The sequence below is a fragment of the Haematobia irritans genome, chromosome 3, assembly GCF_050003625.1.
Source record: "Haematobia irritans isolate KBUSLIRL chromosome 3, ASM5000362v1, whole genome shotgun sequence".
NCBI classification, from domain to species: domain Eukaryota; kingdom Metazoa; phylum Arthropoda; class Insecta; order Diptera; family Muscidae; genus Haematobia; species Haematobia irritans.
The window spans coordinates 123,167,863-123,189,126 of record NC_134399.1 but is presented as its reverse complement, the minus strand read 5'-3'; the positions used below and the strand labels follow the sequence as shown (position 1 = coordinate 123,189,126).

General features: G+C 39.2%; 1 protein-coding gene across 1 annotated transcript in view; it reads right to left on the bottom strand.

Annotated features, from left to right (window-relative positions):
- LOC142231166 (uncharacterized) overlaps positions 1–21,264 on the bottom strand; it is a 329,286-nt gene that overhangs the window by 53,045 nt on the left and 254,977 nt on the right. Inside the window, exons 10-11 of the mRNA XM_075301784.1 lie at positions 12,947–20,776; positions 2,137–12,869 (exon numbers count right to left, since the gene is read on the bottom strand). Coding sequence (XP_075157899.1) covers positions 2,137–12,869; positions 12,947–20,776 — 18,563 coding nt within the window. The remainder of the gene's footprint in view (positions 1–2,136; positions 12,870–12,946; positions 20,777–21,264) is intronic.

Sequence of the window (21,264 nt, the reverse complement as noted above, 5' to 3'; positions counted from 1 at the left end):
GCTGGGAAAGTTTAAGAGATACAATTCAACATACGAAAAAAAAAAGGAAATACAGCAACAACTAGAAGACCACATCATTATATACATCGTTGTACATAAAAGTATGGTACAAACATTGGCAAACAAGAAAAGAGGACATTATCAACAAACAAATGTTATATCACAGTGGTTACAGAAACAACAAAATTTCGTTTTTTTTTGTTTGGTTACAACGGAGCAGAATATACAATGGATTCAAAGTATTGAGGTGTAAGTGTCTGTGTGTATTGGTAAAAAAAGAAAAAAAAGTGTGTTTTAATTTTGTTTTTAAAAAAATGTTTATATTACAAAATTCACAAGGAATTATTTATTAATACAAATAAAATAATAATAATAATAAATGTGTATAAATTATTTTTTGTTTATATATCTATATATATAGAAAACATTTACAACTAAGAAAATAGCTAGATTTATTTTATCTGTGGAGAAATTTTAAAAACAAAATGTTATAAACAAAAAATTTTGATTAAATAAAAAATTGAGAAAAAAAGATTAAAGATTTGGTAAAAATAACAAAAAAAAAAATATAGATATTAAATAATGGTTTTTTACAAAGCTGAAATAAAATTGATTTTTATATTTTTGTTAAACATTTTTATAGATACCAGTTTTTTAAGGTTTGCAAATAAATTATTGTTTTTTTTCGAAAAACTTTTTTTTTGTAACTGGCATTGGCTAACAACTTTATGGCAGAATTAAATCACGTTTTATATTTTCTATGTTTTTTTCTTGTCGTTCACATATATTTCTCTGTTTTCGTTTATATTCCACGTTCTTTTCTTTGTTTGTGGATCGTTTCGTTTTAGTTTTTTTTTTTATAAAAAAAAAGAATACATGTATGCTATATTTTGAAATGGAAAAAGCTCTGTTAGATGAAATGTTCTGCGGCACACAAAAAATTACGCAAAAGCATTATTCGAAAATGTTTTGTATATGAAGAGAAAAGCAAACGCAGCCAATTATTTGTTTTTTTTTCGAAAAAAAGATTAATATTTTTTTTTTAAATAGAAAAGTGAAAAAATAAATAGAAGGAAAAGAAATATTTACACAATTTCGATTTTTTTTTTAAATAAAAAGAATATAATTTTGTTTTAAATAAGCAAAGCTAATGCAAGCTTTTTATGTTGTAGTTGTTGTTGTTTACACGTAAGACTAGAAACAATTGTTGTTGTTTTTTTCTGTTTTCTTTATAAGGGAAAGTAAATATGAGTATATAATAGTAGTGGAAAGCTTAAAAGCTAAGAGGTTTTGTTAGTCAAAACTTGGTTTTTGCTAAGGTTGAAAAACAAGCTTTAATCTAAGAGCTTTTGTAAGGAAACCGATCCGTCGATCTATTAGTGAAAATCGAAAAATTCGAACAAAATTTTAGTTGGACTTGATGTAGCTTTTGTCAGAACTTTGAATAATAGAATGCAAAACAAATTGTGTCCCGATTGTTAGCTATAGCCTAAGTCAAAATTCTAACCTCAATAAAAATAAAGAGGAGACGATGTTGATCGGAACAGTGTTATTATTTCACAAAATGTGCCAAAAAAAATAGATTGAGCTTAAAAAATTCCTAAAAATTTCAAGATCAAAATTTTGTTGGCAAATATTTCGATAATAGGTTTTTGAGCTTTCAAAGTACGAGGAAGTTCAACATATAAACACTGGAAAGCTTTTTTGAAACAATGTTAAATAAAAGCTCTAAATAGGTGAAAATTAATTTCTATTTTCTACGAACTCATAAATTTCTATTTGTTTTAGAAAAAAAATCCTTGTTGCTTACGATTATAAATTTATAGCAGATTGTATTTTTTAAGCTTTTCTATAGGGTCTTGCATATAACCAACAAAAATTCAATACGCTTTTAAGCTTTCCCTAAATATCTTTTGTGTTATTATTATTATTATCAACACACTTAAACTTAATTACGATTATAAATGGAATTACAAAAAAAACAGGTTTCAAACAAAAAACATGGAATTTTTGCATTTTCTTAATTATACAGAGCTTTTTTGTATGTTTGTTTTTCTCTAAATAAATCCTACGACTAAAACCCTAAATATTAAAATTATCTCTTGTGTTTTTTTTTGCATTAACATTTCACTCAACTATTATTGCTTGTCATTGTTGTCGCTTCTCCATCTCCTAAGAGCTCTTCGGAAGCCATATCGCGCATTGCATGTACCTCACTACTGGTATAGGTTACAATTGTAGTAGGTTGCCCTGTGCTACTCATGGTTCTACCAACACTGGAGCCTTGGTCTATAGCAAATAGTTCTTGTTGTGTTCCTAATTCAGCATTTGCCAAAGGATCATAAGCTTTAGCTGATGGAGCTTTTACCACTTGAGCGGTTTGTCGGGAAAAAGCTCCTTCTGTATCTAAATTTTGTCCACTGGTAGATGGGGTATATTCAGTTTGACTATCTTGATGATGATTGTAATAGAATGGTGGCATGGCTGCCACTGTGTTTGTTTGCGATTGGGAACTGTGAATTATTTCTTTTTGCGAGGATTGTGGGATTTCGGTTTGTGTCTCCGCTATAGGTTTGACAGTCTCAGTTTCTGTGGGAGTTTCTTTGATTTGTGTCTGTTTCTTGTGTACAGTTTTAACATCACCATTCACTATGGCATCCCAAGGCAATTGTTCTGGCACAGTACCAGTACCTAAAAGATCAAAATATAATGGTGGTATGGAATAACGTATAAACTTAGAAGGTCCACTGTGCGATGTAGTTTCCATCATTTCTTGACGTGATCGTCCCTCACGATTATTACTAACATAATAGTGGGGAACTGTATTTTCTTCGCTATGCTTAGGATTTTCTTGATGCAAAGCCTGGGCCTTAACAACGGTCAACGATCTACCGGAAAAAGCTCCGTCGGAATCATCCAGGTCGGAGTGCTCCTCATTTGGACTGTAATAGAAAGGAGGCAAAGCTCTGCTTTCTACTTCGGAGTTTATAGTGTTCTTCGATGCTATATTTTCCGAGTTCAAACGGTTCTCTTCCGTATGGCTCTCCACTAATCCATTACTGTTGGTGAATATGGCATTTTTAATGGGATCGGCGGTTGTTGTCTTTGCTGTTAGAATGTGTGGCACCAACAATTGTCTTTGCTGTTCCAATTGGCGACTTTGTCCTAGGATAACGGCATCCAGTAGAGCTATAGAAGATAAACGATCAGTGGCCGGTCCACTTGTATCAATAAATTTGGCCGAACGATCGATGGTTTGGGTATCAAGGTTATGTGAAGAGGTGGAAGTAGGTTTGTTTGTTGTGGGGGGAGCAGGGGTAGAAGAAGAGGGTTCTGTTACTGTTAAAGATTCTTGTTGTTGTGATTCAATTTGTTGCTGAGATAGATTTGAAGTATTGTTGTTTTCGAGTGATTGTTGTTCATCTTTGTTGTTTTGGTTTGTAACCTTACTCAATATAACTTTATCTAAATTGGCTATGGATATAACAAGGGGAGAGGATTCATTGGATTCGGGACGTAATAGGGGTACTATAGGTCTTACATATGTTGGGAATAATACTCCAGGCACTGGCGTAGCTTTGGTAGTGCTGCTGGCTGTGGAAGAAGACGATTGTGTCGCCTCTCCCAAAGAGGAGGTGTTTGTTGAGGATTGCTCAGCCGTCCTCACTTCACTTTCTTGCTGCTGGGAATTTGTCACTACTGTTGTAGTAGTAGTGGTTGTTGTGGATGAAGTTGACGGTGTTTTTACGGAAATAATATTTGATTGCTTAAATCCTTGGGCATTGCTATTTTCATTGGCTTGTAAATCGGGTTTGGGTGCTTGAGCTGCTTTAGCTTGTTCCTCTAAATAGGAGCTAAAGGTCTTATAACCCTCTGTGGCAGAGGCATACGAAATTTGTTGTCCACCATGGGAGGCCGAATTTTTGCTAGAACTTTCAGGGGCAATTTCTGTGACTCCCTCTTGTTGGGGCTGTGGAGTACTTTCATCCTCCAAAAGTTTTCCTTTGCGTGATGTATCGAAAAGTCCTTCCAAAGGTATGGTTGAGGTCTCAATTTCTCTCAGAACTTCGGGAACAATAGCCTTACCATAGCGATCGGTATCTTCGGAGATACCATCAGGCAAAGAATTACGTACAGGTTGTGATGCCCTAGCACTGGTCAACTCTATGGGTGTGTAATCGGTAACAGAGCTGCGTCCTTCGATCTTGATATCACCGCCACGAACCAGATGAATATATTTCACCACACTTACTTCACCCAATTTCTCAACCTTGGGCAAAGATTCAACACGATATACAGCTGATCCTTGAATAGGTACAAGCTCTTGGGTAATGGGATCAACAACACGTTTTTCTTCCTTCGAATGGACTTCAACGATACGACTGACCTCCTTTATTTTTTGTTCTGGTATTACTGTTTCGTGTAATACAACCCTTTCGCGAGGTATGATTTCCGTTATGGGATTCATTGTGGTAGCATTCTCTTCATCCGATAGCGTGAAAACGTGTAACAATGTGGTACTGGGTGGTTGTGTGGTGGAGGCAATGTTTTGAATTGACGTAGCAATGCCATGATCCTGTGAAGAAATTTCATTGAGATTTAGAGTTTGATCGACTGATTGATTAGGAATTGTGCCGAGGTGGTGATCAGTGTTGTCCGCAGATGGTGTGGCGGGTGTAGTGGTGGCATAACCATTTAATTGTGGTGAGGGTGAAGTGTAACCATCATAGATTGGTGAGTGTGGCTGTTGTTGTTCACCCGGATATGAGGAGGAACCAGGTGTGGTGGTATCCATATCCGGTAGTGTGCTATCTGTTCTGTAAACACCATCCATATCTCCTTCCTGGGAAGGTGAAATCGCAGTTATTCCTTCCCCAGCCTCGGAGAATATAGAGGTTGGCATAGTGGTAGTATAAATATCACCTTCGTAGAAGGTCTGTGTATTGTCTGATTGATCGGGTTGTGTCTGTGGTGGTGGTATACTTGTGGTGAGACCTTCGCCTTCGATCTCAATTCCCGCTTGTGATTGCAGGATCAGGGTCTTTTGCAATTCCTGTTCCTGTTCACTTTGTGTTTGCTGTGATTGAGCTTGTTGATCTCCTGTGTTCGGGTTATAGAATGGTATTAGAATCTTGGGTTTATTGGTGGTGTGTTTCTTGCTGTTAATATCGAATATCTTTTTATTGCGGGCATTTAAAGCCTCAATATCCAGATCTTCAATAAGTGAAGTGTCTATATCACTGTAAGGGGTTTCTGTGGTCGAGGGTCCTGTGTATTTACGCTCATAGGCAGGTGTGTTGTTTGGTATAAATGGCGCGGGTTTAGTAGGTATTAGTGGTGTGGTTACTTCAAAGTGTGTGGCCACTGGTTTAATGGTTAGACTAGGAGGCACTACACCCGGTGGACGATTGACAACGCGAGGCTTGTTCGTTGCCCTGGAGACACCAAAACGATTTGTGGGTGGTGTGGTTTGCTTGCTACCAGGGGCATTGGGTTTATTTACCACACGTGAGGGTTGGTTACCTCCAGAAGGTTTGGTATTTGGTAAACCGGGGCGGGAGCCTGGTAAAACGCGATTATCCTTGGGTTTGAAAGGAGTTTTCTGTCCTTTACCGGGTATATTCACCACCTTAGCTGGAGCGGGGGTGGACTTATCGCCAGTCTCATCGCCTTCGTCGTCGTCATCATCATCATCGTCATCTTCGTCCTCTTCTTCTTCCTCCTCCTCTTCATCCTCGTCATCGTCTTCTTCATGTCCAGCTCCCGAGCCTTGCTCATTCGATGTAGACAACTTGGGTTTATTCAAAGGACTAGGTCTGTTAAATAGCGACGGAGGTCTTCCTATAACCGAAGGCCTTGAGCCTGTTACTGGTCTTGGGGTAACGGTGAATTTAGGTTTCACTGGTTTGGCAGATACAGCCTCTTCTTCTTCCTCCTCGTCTTCATATTCTTCGTAGTCCCCATCACCACCTGGTCCACCTTGAATCTTGAAACGATCAGTTCCTGGCAAGATATTACCTCTGGGATCCTTGCGAACAAAACCTTCTCCATTGTTTATGTTACTCCTATTGAAAGGATGGAAACGACCAAACTTACGTCTCACGTATTTCTTCTTACCCTTGGTTCCAGTGTTAAGACCTGCTGGTAAGGATGCGGCTGTTGTCTTCAATCGGTTGGCTGGTGGTTTGGTAGGGGTATAAGGTCGCTTCACTACCAATTTACGACTGAAAGTAGGTCTTTTACCTGGAGCTTTAGTGGTAGTGCTGGCCCCAATAGCTGATGTTGAGGTAGCTTCATCACTGATTGTTGTCTCTGTATTGTCAGTAGGTATTAATTTGGTACGTCCTGCGAATGGTTTACGTGTGCTCACTACTCCATTATTGGCATTGAGTTCATCATCTCCTGAACTCTCTTCATGATTACCATCATCTTCCAATGAATTGGTTTCAGTATTAACCGACTTTTGCGCTAATAACTTCTTGAGTCTTCCATTGACCACACCTTCATCTTGATCACCCTTGGCCAATTGTTCCTTAACTTTATTGCGTATCTTTTGCAATTCATTGGCATCACCAGAACCCTCTACTTCTGACTCGCCGGTGGTCTTATGTTCGATAAGTTTCTTCAGTTTATCATTAACGACTCCATCATCTTGATTTCCCTTGGCCAATTCTTGTTGGACTTTGGTACGCAATTTCAGTAAAGGATTATCGGTTTGACCGGCATCCTCTTCATCAGATTTGTGTTTAAGGCGATCACTGAGTACTCCTTCATCTTGATTACCCTTGGCCAATTCTTCTTTGACCTTGTTGCGTAATTTCAAAAGAGGATCGTCCTTTTCAGGTTCATTAGCCAGGTCGGCAGTTCCGTTAGAGGTGACTGCCAAAAGTTTTTTACTCAAGACGCCTTCCCTTTCCTCACGTTCGGCTGCCTTTGCCAATTCTTCTTGGATGCGATTGCGTAATTTAAGTAAAGCATCTTCTTTTTCCGGTGAAAGTGTTTCATTTTTACCTAAATTGAACAGTTTATCACTGAGTACACCTTCCTTACCTTCATCCTTGGTAGATTCGGCAAGAACTTTGTTGCGTAGTTTTTGTAAATCGACTGTTTTGGTTTGATTGTCGTCATTTAGGGATTTATCGTCCACAACTGGAGTACTAACAGTTGTAGAGGTTTCCGTTGTCGTACTAGAGACAGTAGAAGATGATTCATTTTCCTCTTGTGGAATCATTGTGGTTATCATAGTCTCTTCAATGGCTGGGCTTTCGGTAACTGTGATTTCTTCTGATTTGGGAGTGGTAGTTGCTACAGTTTCAGGGGTAGCTGTGCTCGAGGAGCTAGAACTAGATTCTGTTGTTTCATCAGAAATTGTGGTTTCTGGAGCAGTTGTAGTCGTTGTGGTTGTTGAGCTTATCTCAACGGCAACAGAGGCCAATGTTGTTGTTCCTACAATATTTTCCTCTTCTTCCTCAGTTTCTTCACTATCCTCTTCTTCGCTATCCTCCTCTTCTTCTTCTTCTACTTCCTTGGGAGTTTCTGTTGTAGTTGTTGAAGTGGTTCTAAACTTCGATTTTGCTCCCAATTTTGATATGACAACTTTAGGAGGTTTTGTGGTTGTCGATGTCAAAGATTTGCCTCCACCATATTTATTGCGATATGTTGAACTGAACAAAGGTGCCTTGGGCCTACCAGTTGTAGAGGGAGCCGCTGTGGTCGTTGACCTAGCTATAGAGGATGGTAAACTAAAACGACTTCTGCTTCTAGCTGTGGTAGCTACAACTACTGGTCTAACATCTTCATGAGAATCATCAGAATCCTCTTCCTCAAAACTTTCATCACCATCCTCATCGTCATCATCATCCTCGTCGTTATCATCTTCATCCTCATCTTCATTTTCTACACTATTAGTTTTCAAAGATGAATCAGAATATTTGGTACTGCGATCAAAACCTAGACGTGAAACACTTTTATTTTTCACCAATAAAGAACCTACCGATGAGGGTTCAATAATTTTTTCAGTAGTTGTAGTTGTAGATGTCGTTGTTGTGGGCGTGGTAGTGGCCAACGTAGTTGATTTCTCTTCGCCATCTAAAGTCTTTGATTCTTCTGTTTCGCGATTAACGGGTCTTATCAATTTACGCACAACCTTACGGAAACGTTTAGGTGTCACCGGTGATGTTTCAGTGGTGGTCGTAGTGGTTGTGGGTTGTGTTTCGTTAAGTGTAAAAGCTTCTATTGTGTGTTCAACTATTTCACTAACACTACTAAGACTATCTAAGGCTTCCGCGGATACAGTGTTGGTAGATGAATTAGTAGCACTAATACTCTTAGAATTAATATTTGAGTTAACAGGGCGTCTAAATTTCAAGACTTTAATACGTCTTGTTCCCGTTTCTTGTGGTGAAGAACTATTTGTTGTTGTAATAGTTCTAAACGATGTTGTTGTTGTTGTTGTAGATGTAGTAGAGTGGTTGACAATAGGTGCTAAAGTTTCTGTAATGTTTGTGCTGGTTTTCGTCCTCTTCTCATTTACCTGAGAGTTTGCTTTGATGACATCTTCTTGGGCATCGGAATCATCATCGTCGTCGTCATCATCATCCTCATCATCATCGTCGTCTACGTCCTTGTCCTCATCCTTTTTGTTATAGGTAACCTTAACATCCTTGAATTTCCTAGCATACTTATTCACCACAAATGGTTTGTTGTTGTTGGGAGATAAGTTACTTATAGGTGTGGATGTTGTAGTTGTTGTCGTGGTTGAGGTTCTAGGTTGGAATTGATATTTCTGAAAACGTCGTTTAGAATCATCATCATTAACATCATGTTCATTAGCACCCTTAGTAGTTTTCTTAAACACTGACTTAGAACTAAATTTATTTTCTTGATCTAAAGATTCCTCTTTCTCTTCAACATCATCTTTATCATCAATGTTTTCATCTTTATCGTGATCATTTTTAACTTTAGTATTTTTCAATAAGAATTTTTTAAGATTTTCTTTTCGTTGTTCTTCATTATGACTAGATTCAAGTGCTGGGTTAGTTTCGTAACGTTGACTATTTAAATAATTGGCTACGGTGCTAAGACTAGGATTAGATTCAGAACTACCAATACTACTACTTGTTCTACTTCTACTACTACTACTACTATTGATTTGTACAAATTTGGGATTAGTAGCGTGGTGAGTGAGAGTGTGGCTATCTACTTCCTCATTGTCAAATTCTGATTGCTCATCCAAGCTTTCAGAATTTTCTGAGGATGTGGCAGTGTTGGTGTGAAGGTGTGTGGGATTGGTTTTGATGATTGTGTTCTTTCTAATAGTAACAAGATTTGTTGTCTTAAGTTTATCGTTCACTAGCCCTTCTGAGTTCTCTGAATCGTTTTCATTTTGAGATTCCTGAGTCTTCTGTAAGCTGTTAAGGCGTTGGCGCAATGCAAGTAGGGATGAATTTGTTTCCGATTTAGTTTTGAATTGGCCAGTGTTTGAATTTGTAGTCTTTTCGTCCTCTTCCTCTTCTGAACTGTCATCTTCTTCGTTTTCGTCATCGTCGTATTCCTCTCGGCTTTGGTTATCTTCATCTTCCGCGGAATCTTTGTTTTCTAATGTAGTAGCTCCAAAAGTTTTTGGTTTTGGCCTAACGAATACAGGTCTTTGACTATTGAAAGGTTTCAAGGTAACTCTATCGCTATCAGTTTGCAATTGTCTTGGTTTGAAATTCACTCTTTGTTGACGTTGACCAAATGATCCGAAGGATTTACGTGTGGTTTGTTCTTTTTCTACAATCTCTTCATCTTCCGATTCGTCTTCCTTTTCGTCATTAGTGGCGTTAATGTCTTGGTTTTTATTTAAGGTTCTACTGAAGCTGGAGCGTGAACGAGTTTGGAAATTTTGTCTATTACTGTTCGAAAGTGGGGCCTTGGTTGTTGTTCGAATCAAAGGTCGATTAGCCCCTGATAGAGGACGTCTTCCAATGAGAGAAGCTTTACTGGTGGTATTTTCTTCTATTTCTCTGTTATTCAGAGTTGTTTCATCAGAGGCATCATTGGATGACGGTCTCGTTGGACGGTATCTAATAAAAGAGCGACGTGTGGATCCCAAATCTTGAGGACTTTCTGTGCCCTCTTCATTCGAGCTTATAGAAAATGGAGATGATGAATCCAAAGTGGTAGATTTATTTCTAAGTAGTTTCAAACGAGTAATTTTACGGGTAGGAATCTCTGTAGTTTCCACCAAAGGAGAATGTGTAGTTGAAGTTATTTCCTCAGATTGGGTTGAAGATTCTTCAGTGATAGCTTCTGCAGTTGAAGATGACTCTTCAGCTTCTGGATAGACTGTGGTCACAACACTTTCGGTTGATGTTTCTGTGTCGGGTTGCTCTATTGCGGTCGTTGTAGACGTTGAACTTTGAGTACTTGATTCTTCAATATTATCCGTGGAAGTGGAGGTCGTGCTTTCCGGATCTTTAAGAATGGATTCTGTAGTTACTGTGTCAGTTGATGTATTTTCTGTTGAACTATTGTCATCAGCTTTTGAACTTTCTGTAGTTGATGTTTCGGACTTTATTCCTTCTTTCTTAACAGCAATATCTTCCTTAGAGCTTATTTCGCCTTCGTCTTCTTCTGAAATTTCTTCTGATTCAGATTGAATGGATGCTTCAGAAGTAGTAGTAATACGGTTCAGTTCATTATATGGTTTTCTACTAGGGAAAGTTCGACGTGCACTTGTAGTGGATTCTATGTCAACTAATGTTTCTTCTTCGGGAAATTCACTGGAAGCCGTTGGACGTTTAGTGATACCTTTGGTTCTCAGTTCTTTGTTTTCGGAATTCAACTTTGCTTGGAATTTTCTGATAGGGAATGATCGTTTCGTAGTCTCTTCTTCATCGTCTTGAATCTCCTCAACAGCAGCTTCAGTTGTTGATCTACCACCAAAACGAGTTAATGTTCCTGCTGGTCGTTTATTCAAAAGCACACTTGATTTTTGGATTACTGGACGTTGAGCATTTTGACGAATTCCAGAAATTGGTTTTCTAGTGATTGATTTTTCGTTCTCCTCATTCTCCTCATCCTCATTTTCATCGTTGTCTTTAAGATCGTCTTCATCTTCATATTCGTCATCGTCAACAATAGTAGCTTTTTGTGTTGTCACCTTCAGCAAATCATTAAAATGAGGACGAGCTTGTCCATTGACTAATAAACGTCGAGGACGTTTGGCTGCAAATAGGCTATTTTTTGGTTCTCCTTCCTCTTTTGTGTATGATCGCTTGGTTGTAGGTTTCTCCGCTTTATCTATGTCATCATCTTGAAGCTCAATATCGGAACTCGTAGTCGTCTCTAATACAGGGCGTTTGAAGCCACGATTTGCAAGAAGTGAATTACGGCGTGTTGATTTAACTGACGCTTCTGTGGTAATATCTGACGAATCCTCAGTAGTTGTTGTCTGAACTCTACCAAATCGCTGACCACGACGTTCTACAATAGTTTTCGTTGAAGTTTCAGTAGTTAAATCTTCGGATTTTTCATTGCCTTCCTGCCTTTGAGCTTTACCAAAGCGATGACCTTGTCGTTGAATAATTGGCTTAGCTGTTGATTCTGTAACTATATCGGCAGAAGATTCAGTGGTTGTTGTCTGAGCCTTACCGACACGTTGACGACGTCTATTAATTGTCTTATCAGAGGATTCTGTTGTACTATCGGCTGGAGATTCGGTTGTTTCTGTTTCGGATTTACCAAAACGTTCGCCACGACGTCTAATGAAGGATGTCGAGGTTACGGTACCATTAACTGTGGGCGTCTCAGCAGTTTTATTCTCAGTGGAATCGATCCTAGTTAGCCGGATTCGCTTTCTAACTAATACCGATTTAGATTTATCACTAACTAAGGGAATAGGTGTGGAAGCAGTTTCAGTTTCACTGGTTATAGGAATCGCTGAGGACGTCTCCACTCCGGAAGATTCTGTTATAACAATCGGACTTTCAGTGACAACTGGTGTTGTTGACTCAGTACTTAAGATTGATTCTTCGGTTGAAAGCAAGGGCTCTACATTATCACCTTCAATGGGAGCTACTGTAGTGGGAACTCTAACAAGTTTTTTAACAATTACCTTACGTCTAGGTACTTTTTGAGATGAATTTTCTTCAACAGTAGATGAAATTTCTGTAGTTGTGGCCGATATATCATTGTCACCATTTTCAGCAGTGTAACGATTTGTGGTTCGAATTATGGATGACTCGGAAGTGATGAGATCAGCTAGTTCTGATGATTTTCCATTTTCTGTAGCATCTGGAGTTGTGTCTGTCCTCGTATCCTCTTGAGTGCTCAGAGAATCTACAGCTGTAGTTTCTTTGCGATTGCCAAATTTGAAACCTTTGCGAGTCGGGAGTTCTGGCAAGGCGGAACTGGGCACTTCGGTTGTAGACTCATCAGATAGTATTGATATGCCCGTAGCTGTCGTTGATTCTTGACGTTTCCTAGCCTCAAATCCCTTAGGCGTAGAACGTTGAGATTCTGAGGTGGTATCTTCATCCGAATTTTTGGTTGTTCGATTCGTTTCTTGGCGTTTTCTGGCAGCAAACCCACTTCTGCGGGAAAGGCCTTCGGAAGGTTGTTGGTTTATTGATTCCAACGATTCCGTAGTTCCATCTGATGATGTTTTATTGACACGGACACGTTTCCGAATAACGCTTGACCTCTGATTTGTTGCATCTGAATCGCCGCCAGTTTTATTATCATTCTTTAAACTGAACTTTGAAGCACTTTTGCTTATATCTAGCTTATCGGTAACATCATTTTGTCCTTCCAATACCGCTGATTTTACGTGATCATCTGAGTCGGTCGCATTCTTTGTCAAAGCCGATGATTCAAAAGATTTACTGACACGACGAGTTTCTCTTCCCAATTCCTTGATTTTCTTCTCACCCTTCAAATCCCCCGGGTGACCTAATTTGACCCGGGGGTTTTCAATAAAAAATTACCGAGCTCTTGGTTAATTTCTTTGGCTTGTTCGCTGGCAAACGTTGCGGCTTCAGATTGCACTTCTTCGTTTTCAACTCCATTCAGGTGATTATTGCTTACGTTGAAGACATCGTGTATTTGTTTTGCTATATCGACGTTAGGGGCCGGATTGTCATTTATACTAATCTCGGGTCCTGTAATTGGACTGACATAAGTAATGGGAGAATCCTTGTAATATTGATAGTACTTTCGCCTATGATATATGGGTAAAGAGAGATCTTCAACGGTGGAAGAGGAAGTTTGAGTGGTTATTTGCCCTTCCCCACCTTCAGTGGTATGGGTGGTAGTCGTAACTGCGTTTCCAGTTTCAACGGTAGTGGTTAACTTGTTAACAGCTAAGGCCAATTGATTTCGTAATGTATTTAAGCCATTATCATCGGTGTTGTGTAGAGACTCATCAGAGTTGGATACTGTCTCTTGGTTTGTGGTGCTCGGAATTTCAGTTGAAGTCGTGGGATTCTCTGTTGTGCTTGTCGTGGTGGAAGACTTTTCAGTCGTCGTTGTAGGTTCTTCCGTTGTCGTTTTCTCTGGTTTTTTGAATTTGAAATTATTCACCACCTTTGTTTTCCCCGCAGTGGCTTCATTTTCTTCCACAGTAGCATTAGAACTTTGTACGCTTGTGGTCGTTGTTGTTGTAGTAACGGAATTCTTATTCCCCAATGGGCGTTTCAAAGCGAAATTACGTTTCGTCGAAGATTCTTCGCCAATAGTGGTTGTACTTGATGTAGCCGTCAGCTTAGTTGTGGTGACTTTGCTACCTCCAATGGGTCGTTTCACTCCATAATTGGGACGTAGTTTTGATTTGCTTTCAACTTTTTCATCCTCAGTCTCGTGATTTACAGTAGTCTCAATATTTTCTCCTTCATCCGTTTTCGTACTGGAGGTTCTAGTCAACTTTGTGGGTTGAGGTTTACCATTTATTGTATGCGTTTCTCTTATTTCAGTAATTGTTGTTGTTTGCGGTGGTCTTGTGGGCAATTCCGTTTCAATTTCTTCAACCTCTTCAGTTTCGGTTATAATATCAGGTCTACGTATTATCTTCCTACGAGACTTTTGAACTTCTGGTTCACCTTGTGTACGTTTACGTGATTTATAGGCATAATCTAGAGCCAAGAGTGAAGATAAATCATTACTTTGGAATTTGACGGATCCACGATTATGAATATTGGGACGTTTTGTTGTGGTGATAGTTTCAGTTGGTTCATCAGAATCTTCATATATGGGATCTTGTTTTTTAATAATCTTTGTTTTTATGCGGCGAATAGTTTTCACAGTATTTGGTCCTGTAGGCACATTTTCAATAATTATAGTCTTGATGCGTTTAGAGCCATCTTCTAGATAATCAACTTCTTCCGTTTTACCAGAATCTAAGAGATGAGTTCGTGGAACGCTACCTCTTCTTGTGTTTGTCGTAGTAGTTCTAGATCTGGCATTAGTTTCTGTGGTACGTTGTGAAGTACGAGTTTGAGAGTTTCTTCTTCCAGATGAGGAAGAGGATTCTTCTTCCTCTACTACAGTTTGCTTGGAGGCTTGATTACGATTAATACCGAATTTTCGGTTTTGTGTACCGAATTTGTTGGTTTTGGATTTTTCTAATATTTCTCCATCTTCAGCAACTACTTCCTCTGTAGCTCCTCCGTGATTGTTAGGTAGATTGACACCAAATTTAGTTTGTTTGGTAGACGTATGTGTTTGAGCACCAAATTTAGTTGCTCTAACATTTCCAGATACTTCTCCTCCACTCTCTGTTACTTCAGTGCTATCTTCTTTGTTAGAGACTTGGTTAGAGGTTAACTTTCGATTATTTCCAAAGCCAGATTTACGATTGAAACTACCGAATTTATTAGTTCTTGTATTGCCAGAAGTTTCCTCTTTGGGTTCCTGAATATCTCCAACGTTTTCAGAAGATTCTCCGTCTTTCGATGCAGTTGAGGTTTTGATTGTTTTACGGCTGGCAAACAAGCTGCTAGTTTGATTTTTGTTACTCGACAAAGAAGTTTCGTTACTAGAGTCCTTAGCTCCACTAGACTCACTTTCATCTGTCTCCGTTTCTGTTTTTGAACCCCTTCCTGAAGTTCTAAAATTTATACTTGTCTTTTTGTTGAGTGTAGTCTTTGATACTCCACTTTGAATCTCAGTGTGAGTGGCTTCGTCATTTGAAACTGACTGGTGCTCACGAGATGACTCTAGTATTTTTCCTTCATTCGTTTGATCATTAGTAGCAGTTTTTTTAATAGTTTTGCGAACAAGAATAGTTTTCCTGTGACCATTTGCCGTTGTTCTGTTTGCGGATTCTCCAGGGGTTTCTGAAATTCCTTGATGGCTAGTATCTTCAAATGATGCGGGTACTTTTTTGATAGTTTCAGACGACTCAGTTTCTGTGGACGATTCAGTTTCTGTTGAAGATGGCGTCTTATCGGATTTTCCAAATCCTTTACCTTCACTTTCAGATTTTTCAATAGATGTGGTTGTCGTTATAGTTTTGCGGAGTTTACCGCTGCTCTCTTGGTTTTCAGACTCTTCAGTGGATGTAACTTGAGTACCGGGTCTACGGCGTTGTTCAGTACTTTCTTCAGTTTCAGTCGATGTTGTTTTAATAACGGGTCTGCGAACTCTACCATGACCAACTTTATTTTGTTCTTGATCACCCTTTTGATGCTTCTCCAAATCAATGGCCAATAAAGACGACAGATCCCCTTTTTCTACTGGACGATAAGTTCCACGATTTCCCAATTTTTCATTACTGTCCTCAGTAGAGTCGCTCAATCGTCCGGTTTCTCCTTTGAGTTTAGCTTCATTAACAGTCGATGTGTTTACTTTCTTCCGACTTAAAATTACCTTACGTCGTCCATTAACCGATTTATGTTCCTCTTCCACATCTACGATAGCTTCCTCTGTGGACACAGCAGGCCTTTCCACAGGTCTTCGAACTCTGCCATTGCCAAATTGTTTTTGTCCACCTTGTTTTTTGGCCAAATCCAAAGCTAAGAGCGACGAAAGATCGCCTTTATCGACAGGACGATAGTTACCTCGGCCAATAGACTTCTTTGTTGTCACATCCAAGTCATCGAGTGCTAAAGTTTCGTGTTTAACTTCTGTATGGACAGGGTTTTCCAATTCCTTTTCAACAACTTTAGTTCTGGATTTGAATAAAGTCTTGCGGTTGTTGGTTTTAATCGCAGTTTCTGTACTAGGCGCTGGAGTGGTAGTTGTTGAAGGTTCGGCAGTAGTAGAAACTCTGGTCTTGAATAAAATTCTTCGTGTTGTTTCAACAGTTAATGGGGGAGCTACTGTAGTGCTAGCTTCTTCAGTAGTTGTAGGAACTTCTGGTGTGGTAGATGTCTCAGGAGTAGTAGAGGCTTCCGTAGTAGTTGTGGTTTCCTCAGCTGAGGTCACAGCTGCAGATTCGTCTGTTGTAGAAACTGTAGTTGAACTATCTGTTGAGGTGTTGGATACTTCCGATTGTATTGAGAAGTTACTTTCCGTAGATAATTCTTTGGTCAAGTTCAAACCTTTCTCCTCAATACTGGCTTCACCCGATCTCGATATTTCCAACTGATTCAAATCTACAGAGTGAGATTCTTTCTGTTCTTCACTATTTCCATTTTCATATATTTGTCCTCCTCGAGAAATTGTTAAATAGGGTTTCTCCTCTCTTTGCTTTGTTGTTGTTGAGTTTATAGTAGTTTTAACAAATCCTGAGATTTCATCTTCAGTCAAATGTATACCACTACTATTGCGAACAATCGCCTTGTAAGGAATATTATCTGTGGTGGTTGAATATCTAGTTCTTGTAATAGTGGAAGAATTTGTATCGGATTCTTCAGATTCGGATCCGTTGGAACCATGGGTACGAATAATGGTCTTATACGATTTCTTCTCATGCAAAGTGCCAGTTGAAGAGTCATTATTCTCCAAAGATTGTTTGTGGGAAGTTGTGGTTTCTTGGTTGCGTTTGTCCTCAGTATCGGAAAGTTCACCTCCATTGTGATGAGTTGTGCTTTGGGTAGGTTGAATTGTGCTATAGGTCTTTACCTTATCACTTCCTCCTAGCGAATCTTTTGCGAATTTATTATTGCCTCTATCAAAATTGACTCCTGAATGGGAGGATTGCTTCTCATCTACAGCATGATTCGAATCTTCGGGCCCTTCAGCACTTGTTGTTGTGGTTTGGGTCCTCTTTAAAGTAGTATATGTTTTACCATTGTTATCCTTGGATGCATCTTCTTCATGAATAGTTGTTATAGTTTCCTTTGTTACTTTTGTTTTGCTGTAATCATCCTTTTCTTGTTTGCGTTTGTCCTCAGTATCGGAAAGTTCACCTCCATTGTGATGAGTTGCGCTTTGGGTACGTTGAATTGTGCTATAGGTCTTTACCTTATCACTTCCTCCTAGCGAATCTTTTGCGAATTTATTATTGCCTCTATCAAAATTGACTTCCGAATGGGAGATTTGCTTCTCATCTACAGCATGATTCGAATCTTCGGTACCTTCAGCACTTGTTGTTGTGGTTTGGGTCCTCTTCAAAGTAGTATATGTTTTGCCATTGATATCCTGTGATGCATCTCCTTCATGAGTCGTTGTTATAGTTTCCTTTGTTACTTTTGTTTTGCTAGAACCATCGATTCCTTCCTCCCCAGAGATATTCGCATGATGAGTACGTTTAATAGTGTTGTAGGTTTTAGCTTTAGTTTCTGACTCTTCTTTACCTTGCGATGAAGAACTGTATTTACTCTTTTGATCTTTCTTAAGAGCTTCATCCTCCGCTTCCTCAGTGGTAGTTGTTGTCGTTATGGTTTTGATCTTTGATGACTTCTCTTTGCCCTCATTTTCATCTCCCCCAGAGGTGATATGCGTACGTTTAATAGTGCTATACGTTTGGCCAGTTGTAGCAGAAATTTCACCTTGAGATTGACCTCTAGCAGATGAGTTAAGTTTTCTGTTTGGTTTTCCTCCTTCACTCTCAAACTCTTCTGTTGTAACAGTGGTCTTTATCGATTTCAACGAAGTTTCTTCATCCGAAGTATGTGTACGTTTAGAGTTACTTCCTCGATTTACTAAAACATATTTACTTCTAGGAGTTTGGTTCTCATCCTTGAGCTCTTCTGTAGTAGTTGTAGTTTTGACTATTTTAGTTTTTGAAGAACCATTTTCAATATCTTCGTCATGACCAGAAGATGTTGTGACACGATTACGGGCAATGGTCCTATAAGATTTGCCATTAGTTTCAGAAGAATTCTCAACATTGCCATCAAGTGTGTGACCCTTAGATGAGGAATTATATATGGGATTTCCATTTTCATCTTCAAACTCTTCTGTAGTAACAGTCGTTACAGTAGTTTTAGCTTTTGAAGAATTTTCCTCATCCCCACCTTTAGTATGGGTACGTCTGATTGTGCTGTACGATTTACCATTTAATTCAGAGCTTTCCTTTTGAGATTCCACAGCTTGACCTTTGGTGGAAGTAGAATATTTGGTAATCTTGGGAGTATCATCAATAATTTCCTCGATGGTAGTGGTAGTTGTTGTGGTAATGATCTTCGTTATACCATCTTTGCCTTTAATTCGTTTAACGGTGGTATATGATGTACCATTGGTGTCAGTGATTTCTCCATAAGCTTCGTGGATTTGCGTAGTTGTCGTTGTATGGGATGTGGGTACATGTTGATCATATTTAGACTCGTCAGCAGTTGTTACAGAAGTGGCAACTCGTTTAACTGCTTCATAAGCATCCTCTTTAGATCCCAAAGTACTCAAACCTTCATCATCTGTACCATCAATTACTTTAGAAGTGTGAACTCGTTTGATAGTTGAATAATTTTTAATAGCCTTTCCTGAATTTTCTCTTGCAATTTCCGAAGAGACTTCAGAGTCTCCTACAATATTTTGAATGACACGTTCGGATCCTGCAACATGAGTTGTATTCTCTTGGCTTGCCTCAGTTGCAACCGTTAAATTCAAACTTTCCATAGTACTGGCCACATGTGCTTTACCTGTTTCATTAGCCGTACTCTCTTCCTTACTACTAAGTTGATGATTCTTTGTATCACCATTGTCACCAGCGTCGGTATTAACTATACTACTATGTTCAGTGCTTGTGTTATTTTGAAGGATACTACTTCCTTCGTCATGTGTAATAGAGGAAATAGTTATATTAGATTGTTTGGAAGTGGTATTGGAATTGGAATTTGTGTCATGCCTTAAATCTACATTACCCTCTACACCAACTACTACACTATTTAGTTGTCCTTGGTCTCCTAGAACAGTGTGTGAGTCTGAGTTAAAACTATGAGAAACGTGCTTAGTGCTTATTGGTTCCACCACTTCGCTCTCGCTAATTGCATGCTCTTGTTGAGAGGAAGTTATCGAATCCGTTTCCGTGGTGGTGGTCGTGTTGGTAGTTGTGAGAGATTCAGACTCTAAATGAGTCCGATTATCTGATTCAGAGTGTGGTATTGTGTGGGAACTCACCTTTTTGACTTGAGTATTAACGGCAGCTTTTTGTTTAGTATTGGTAGAAGATTTTCCTACATTAGAGTCTGGCGACTCTTCAGTGATTGTTGTAGTGGTGGTAGTAGTTTTGGTGGAGGTGGTTGTTGTTGGACCACCTGAACCCCCAGTTGTGGTCGTTGTGACTCTAGTACGTTTTTTGGGAAAACCAAATGGTCTTGGACTAGATACAGTACCCAGGAATTCATTGTTTACATTGGTTTCAGTTGTGATGGTGGGTGTTAATTCGGTGGTGGTTACTCTAGTCCTATTGGTGGTCTGTGAAGAACGATTTTGTAAGATCTGTTGTTTCCTGCTTCGGATATTAGCCGAGGAAGTTTGTTTCGTTTGTGTACTATCAACTTCTGGACTTTCTGTTGTTGTTGGTGAGTATCTGATTCTGTATCTTTGAGTTGGGTTTGTGGTAGTTGTTGTACTGGGTGGGACTGTAGTTGTTGTTCTTGTACGTGTCTTGGAACGTTCCTTAATAACTACATTTACCTCATTTTCAGTTGTTGCTTCCGTGGTCGATACCGTTGTTGTCGCTTCTGTGGTCGACGTTGATGTCGTCGTTGTCACATTGTCGTCAGAATCTTCTTCTTCTTTTTGTTGTGTATCTAGACCAGACTCCGTTATAGGATTTAGGGAGGAATCACTCATAAGGGAATTGATTTTAAGGGATAGGTTAAGGGTTTCAGGGTCCATGTCCGGTATGTCATTAGGATGGGTTATAGTGGTAGTGGATACGTCTAAATTACCAGTCGCCGTCACAGTCGTAGTTGTCGTTCCAGTCGTCTTAGTCAAAGGTGTGGATGCTTGGGGGTTAGTATTGGTGTCTATGGGAATGACTGTTGTACCAGTATGGTGGTGGGATGTTACAATAGTTTCAGGTGTATTGGTAATGGTATCTAAGATAGGTGTTATAGGACTGCTAGTTATTGGAGTATCTGGTGTTGGTGTTGTCAAAACAGCTGGACTTGGTGCTGTAGTAGTGGTAGTTTCCGGTGTAGCTGTTGTTGTAGATTCTGGTGGTGTATCTGATGGTGAGACTGTTGTTGTTCTACTACGACCTATACTTGCGTAGGTCTTCTGTTGTGTATTCGTTGTTGTAGTGGTGGTAATTTCTTGTGTGCTGGCCTTTTTATCAGCCTTAACATGTACCGTATTTTCATGATCCAATGAATCCTCGTTGTCATCATCGCCGCTATCATCTTCATCATCCTGGGAAGCTTCTGTAGTAGTTTTCGAGGGACGTGAGCGTTCCAAATACTTATACCTATAAACAAACGAGATGGAATGAAAGGAGTTAATTTGATGAATATTTTTCACGTGCTTTTCTAAAAGATTTGATGACGAAAGAAAATCCCTCAGCCTTAAGAGAACAACATGCAATTTCAATATTGCATTAAAAGCATGACAGTGATTTAGTTGAAGATTTGTCTTCAGAATAGATATCTGAGGGCATTAATTGTTGCACATATAGGGGAAAGGCAGACTCTTTTACTGCCCAGTTATAGCGCAATCTTCCAAGGGAAGTCTAGGCGATAACGGAATGTGTATAACTGCTTGTAGTGAGGATTACATCTACATGGTGCGATCACGAACCATGTTAAAAGAATATCAACAATCACTCAAGAGTATGGTAACATGAGCAGCGGAAAATGCTAGGAAAAACACAGGAATACAGGAAAGATACAGTCCACTGTGTTCAGTCCACCTTCCCATAATTCTCACCGTTGACGGCCCTTCCGATTTTATAGAATA